Source organism: Natrix helvetica (genome assembly GCF_964273705.1).
Source record: "Natrix helvetica genome assembly, chromosome: Z".
Classification (NCBI taxonomy): domain Eukaryota; kingdom Metazoa; phylum Chordata; class Lepidosauria; order Squamata; family Natricidae; genus Natrix; species Natrix helvetica.
Window position 1 is genome coordinate 103,652,442 of NC_138554.1, and position 6,000 is coordinate 103,658,441.

Consider the following 6,000-nt stretch of genomic DNA (forward strand, 5'->3'; position numbering starts at 1 on the left):
AATATACTGACCAAACTATTCTGAATCTGAAAAATAAATAGCCTATGCATTTTTGCACTACAGAGGACAATTGCACTATGATAAACATTTGGTATCAGTGTATTAATGTTACCCTTTCGATTATTTATTTATTTATTTATTTATTTATTTATTTATTTATTTATTTATTTATTTATTTATTTATTTATTATTTATTTATATTCTCCTTTCATTATTTTTATAAATACCTCAAAGCAATGAACATACTTAATATTCATTCCTCCGCCCATTTCTTCCAGCACAGCAAACTTTTAAGATGAGAGAGAGTGACTAGGCCAAAGTTACACAGCTTTCATGGTAAAGACAGGTCTAGAACTTGTGGTCTCTCTGTTTCTAGTCTGATGCCGTAAAAACTAGACCGAACTGACTGAAAAAATACCAACAGATGGCAAGAGAATTAAGCAAGAGAATGATCCTTGACATCCTCTGAATACAAAAATGCCCCAAGCCTACCGACATAGACCTAGGAACTGCTTTATGACAAAAATGAACGGTCTTCAGGGTACACAAGAACAAAATATTATTAAAATATAGAGGAAGGAGACTATGACCAAGGAATAACATTAAGGGAGGATATGGCTGAAGGACCCAACCTGCCTTGTTTTGGGGGACGCTGAAAGGTTGAGAGTTGGAATATCTAAATGTAAAACCAATATACACAAATGGAGGCTCGTTAGGGATTATGTGATTGATATGTGATTGTGGAGAAACATAGAGCCTGGCCCATCTGCTGATATGTCAGCTACTATTAGAAATATGTACAGGTAGTCCTTGATTTATAACAGTTCATTTAGTGCCCGTTACAACGGCACTGAAAAAAAGTGACTTATGACCGTGCTGGCACAGTGGTTAGAATACAATATTGTAGGCTAATTTGTGGAGTCTCACCAGGTTTAAGGTTGACTTAGCCTTCCATCCTTATGAGGTTGGTAAAATGAGAACTCAGATTGTTGGGGGCAATATGTGGACTCTGTGAAGAAGGTTGCGATGTACGTGTAATGGTATATAAGTCTAAGTGGTATTGCTATTGCTATTTTTCACACTTATGACCATTGCAGCATCCCCATGGTCAATTGATTTACATTCAGAAGCTTCATAATTGACTCACATTTATAACGATTATAGTGTCCTGGAGTCACATGATTCTCTTTCTGCGATCTTCTGACAAACAGTCAATGGAGAAACCAGATTCACTTAACAATCGTGTTAGTGCCCAATTGTGACCATGGAGACAATGCTGTGGTCTAAATGCAACGACTGGGTTTTGTATTTTTTCAGTACCCTTATAACTTCAAAATGTTATTAAATGAATGGTTGTAAGACAAGGACTACCAATAATCTTTCGGGGTAATCTTTGGGAAATATCTGTAGACTCAATGCAGTTATGCTAGTGAATATTTCATCAGCACTCCTACTTAAGACAGTAAACAAGTTAGTATTTTAATAAAGCCAAAAAGAGTTGTCATATCTGACATTATCAGATGACCAAATTATCAAAATAAAATTTATGCATTATATGATTTAGATTTAAGGTCGAGTATTAAGATTATTTTAAGTTAAATGAAAATAATCTTAGCACTCCACCACCTAAAATCAAGTAACAATGAAGTTAATTTTACTAATCGAAGTATTTTTTAAAGAATTTACACCGTCACTGACATTTTTAAAAAATTCCCAATGCCACAATCTTTTTATATATAATTACATAGAAATGAATGTTAGTTAACTAATTCTGCCTTAAGTGGTTTTTCAATACATTTTCCTGATATGAATACCTAGATTAACTCTGATTTCATAAAATGAAGAACTTTCTTAAAACCTGATGCAAATATTGCATAGCGACCCAATATGTAGTGATTAATGCAGACTAGTACACCCAGTCCTTGACTTATGCCCACAATTAAAACCAAAATATCTGTTAAGTGAGATACTTGTTAAGTGAGTTTTGCCCCATTTTATGACCTTTCTTGTCACAATTGTTAACTGAATTGATAAGTTGATGACTTAGTCAGCTGGTTGTTCAGTGAATCTGGCTTCCCCATTGATTCTGTTTATCAGAAGGTCAGAAAAGGTGATCACATGATCCCAGGACACAGCAATGGTCATAAATATGAACCAGTTTCTAAGCGTCCACATGATCAATCATAGGGATGCTGCAAACATGGTAACTTTGAAAAATGATCATTACAGGACCGTTGTAACTTCAAATGGTCACAACTCTTGAAAGTTTAGGACTAGATTTAAGGTCGAGTATTAAGGACTAGATTTAAGGTCGAGTATTAAGATTATTTTAAGTTAAATGAAAATAATCTTAGCACTCCACCACCTAAAATCAAGTAACAATGAAGTTAATTAGGAAACGGAGTTCTAATTTTGCCTAAATGACCTTGGCCTAATCACTCTCTTTCAGCCCTAGAAGTAAGCAATAACCACTACTGAAATCCTATCAAGAAAACTGCATGAACCTATCCAAGCAGTTGCTAGGATAGGTTTTGCAGATGCTAAAACAGACATTTAAAAAAAATAGATTTAAGTGAATGACTGCAGTTGTTAATAACACAGTTGTTAAATGAATCTGGACTCCCCATTGACCTTGTTTGTCAGAAGGTTGCAAAAGGTAATCCCATGACCCAGGAACCCTGCAACCATCATGAGTCAGTTGTCAAAAGGCTGAATTTTGATCATGTGACTATAGGGATGTTGAAACATTTGTGTGAAAAATGATTATTAACCTTTTTTCAGTGTCATTGTAACTTTGAACAGTCACTAAACAAACTGTTGTAATTCGAGAACTACCAATATCATTAGATTGAAGAAACAGAACTATTGTTTGACTATGAATGTAAGGCTGTGAATCTGAGCACAAAAAACATCCAGAGCTTTCCAAAAGGTTGAGTCAAGTCCCAAAGAACTTTAAGTCATCCATGTTTGCTAGTAGAATAGTTGGTGAAACTCACTAAATGAACTGTTGTAGCCCGAGGGCTACCTGTATTACCCTTCTTTCATTCTGATTTCAATAAATGACCATCTGCAAATATAAAATACAGGTAGTCCTCAATTTTCAACAGTTCATTTAGTGACCATTCAAAGTTACAACAATACTGAAAAAAGTGACATGACTATTTTTCACTTATGACCATTACAGCATCCCCATGGTCACGTGATTTACATTTGGATGCTTGACAACTGGTTCATATTTATGATGGTTTAAGTGTCCCAGGGTCATGTGATCACCTTTAGTGACCTTCTGTCAAACAAAGTCAATGGAGAAGCCGTATTTAACACAGTAGTGTTAAAGTAGTAGTAGCGTTGTTAAGTGAATACGGCTTAACAAATGTGGCAAGAAAAGTCATAAAATGGGACAAAACTCAAACAATTTCTCACTTAGAATATAAATTCTGAGTTCAATTGTGGTCGTAAGTTGAGGACCACCTGCACTTATATTTGCTCTTCAATACTTTAAAAGTAGAAGAATAAAATAAAAAAAATGCATAAATGAAAATATTCTGACCTGGAGTGAATATTAATCCTTAAACCAAAGAGAAATCCAGCAGTATAGTTACAGATTACAGCCTGCACAAACTGGCTTTCTACACTTATATACCAAACTGTGGCCCAAGAGCCTTCTGCATTTCTGCAATCTATTAGATAACAACAATCAGGGCCCACAGCTAACTTTAGTAAAAAGTTACTTTCAGTAATTATTTAAAATTATAGTAATTATTTAAAATATCTCAAATTCTTGATTAGGAAACTAAGCCAAGTGATTTACAAACGTATGACTTCATCCTTTCCCACTTGTCAGGCTTCTTCTGACCTTAATCAGTCACCTGGCTTTAACAGAGCCACATAAAATCAGGGCACTGAATTGAGGCTTGAACTGTACTTCTCCGTATTCTAAGTCTATATACTTTTAAGAAAGCCTCTGGGCATGTTTAAAATGCTACCTTTCACAGTATGAATCTAAATAGCAATACCCAGGCCTCAATATTGCATTCTTTAAAAAAATATCGTCAATGTTTCATTGACTTGAAAGTAAACTTTTTTATATAGCCCAAAAACAGTCGCTCACTAATTATTTACAAACATCCCAGGAGTTACTAGAAGCGACTGGGGGAGGGAGGGAGGAGATGAGCAGAGATTGCGCAAAGCTCTTATTCAGGCCACCGAAAACCCTTCGAGGCTTGTAAGGGTCTCTTACTTTTAGAAAGCCCGGCACGGGTTTTTAAAGATGGGAGTAGGAATGAGGCCTGCAACCCTGAATTCCTCTGGTCCCCTTAAAAGCACGTAAAAGAGGCAGAGAAATGAAGTAAAACACAAAGCTGCAAGTCAGGAAAGAACTGCCAGAGAGGCCAGGAGAAAGACACCGCGCATTTCAATGGACACCGCAATGGGTCAGAGGTGTCACTTCATAAAAGGAGGGGAGAGGCCGGAGCCCAGATGCGCTGCGAAGACACGCCAAACATCGCCCCCCCTCCCCGTCCCCCTCCCCTCTCCCGAAGACTTCCTTCCTTCAGCGCCCAGACAAAACATTCCCCTTACATCTTCTGCACGGGTTTCCGCCGCTTGCGGCTGGCGTAGGTGACATTGGGATTCATCCTGCCGCCCACGCCACAGCTCCTCTTCGGCCAACTGGGGTTTTCGGCACAGAGTTTTGAGTTTTCACTCCTGGCTACAAACGGGAAAGGCAAAGGAAAAGAAAGCTCCGGGCACCGCGCCAGGCAGCGACGGCTTTGAAGGGGGCTTTTTCGCCGAAGCGAGTCCCGGCTCCACCCGCTGCTTGACCCGGCCCTTGCGTGTGGTTCCTACTCGCCACGCAGAGCCCCCGCTCTTCCCGCCACACGGAGTCCCCTGAGGGGCGGCCGACTAAGGAAGGCGAGAGACGAGGAGCGGGGGGTGGGGGGGTGGCGGCTGCAGAGCCAGGTGCTCGGCGCCGGCAGCACCCACTCCCCCGTTGTTGTCGTGGTCGCCCCCCTCCTCCTCCTCCTCTTCCTCCTCCGAGCGGGCGGGTGCCTCTGGGCAGCCGCAGGGCGGGGTCTCCGAAACAGGTGCGGAGGCGGCTGCCGCTGCCGACCGGCGGACCGATTGGCTCTCTCCTCCCCTTCTCGTCAGGAGCAAAGGGACCTAGGCGGCTGCCACGGCTGGAAGCGAAACCTCCCTTCCTCTCTGCAAAGCTCGCTTCGCCGCTGTCGTCAGCAGCGGCGTTCTTCGAGGAGCCAGAGGGCCTAATTACGTTTCGTGTTTTCTCCTCCCACCGCCGATCTCTGCTTGTCTTCCTGGACTGTGGCGGCAATTTGCCGCGGGCTCCTGGTCAGTAGCCGCCCGGTTAAGCCGCCAGTCCTTTCCTCCCTCGCGGGTCCGCCCCACAGCCCACCGAGGAGGCCTCAGTGTGGCTTGAGCAGCGGAGACTCGCCGCGATCGGAAACCAGGCGGAGGAAAGCAAGCAGCCTGAAGCGACGGGGGGGGGGGGGGGGTAAAAGCGGGTAGCGGAGTTTCCCTCGGCGCCACAGGAGGATCTCCGGGCCGCCTTGGCACACGGCTGCCTACCTTCGTAGTAGCCCTTAAGGGGCCTTCTGAGGCGAATTTGCCTCTTTGTAAATGAAGCGCCAGAAATATAGGCGCGGCGGAAATAGTTCGCAGGGGGATCTTTGCCGTCCACCCCCCGCGAGTGGTAAGACACAATATCTGCATAACATGGGCTGTCCCCGCTGAAAGCTGGCTCTACTTCAGTTGGGGCCTCCATAATCTCTGCAAGAATTGCAGATCATCTGATCTCCCTCCAAGATAATGGGTGACAAAGCCTAGCAGATTCCAAGTTAAAGTGGAGAAAAGCCATGTGGGTAGCAAGCTTTTCCAACCTGGTTCTCCTCCCCATAAATTGGAATGCAAGTTCAAACAGCACAATCAAAAATTCCCAGGTCGAAAATGGTTGGCATAAACAATTCACACCTACATTTCTAC

The 6,000-nt window shown here is 42.3% G+C and overlaps 1 protein-coding gene across 1 annotated transcript in view; it reads right to left on the minus strand.

Annotated features, from left to right (window-relative positions):
- Window positions 1-5,469, minus strand: part of AHR (aryl hydrocarbon receptor) — a 68,796-nt gene extending 63,327 nt beyond the window's left edge. Inside the window, exon 1 of the mRNA XM_081933743.1 lies at window positions 4,582-5,469. Coding sequence (XP_081789869.1) covers window positions 4,582-4,637 — 56 coding nt within the window. The 5' untranslated portion in view covers window positions 4,638-5,469. The remainder of the gene's footprint in view (window positions 1-4,581) is intronic.
- Window positions 5,470-6,000: the final 531 nt, after the last annotated feature.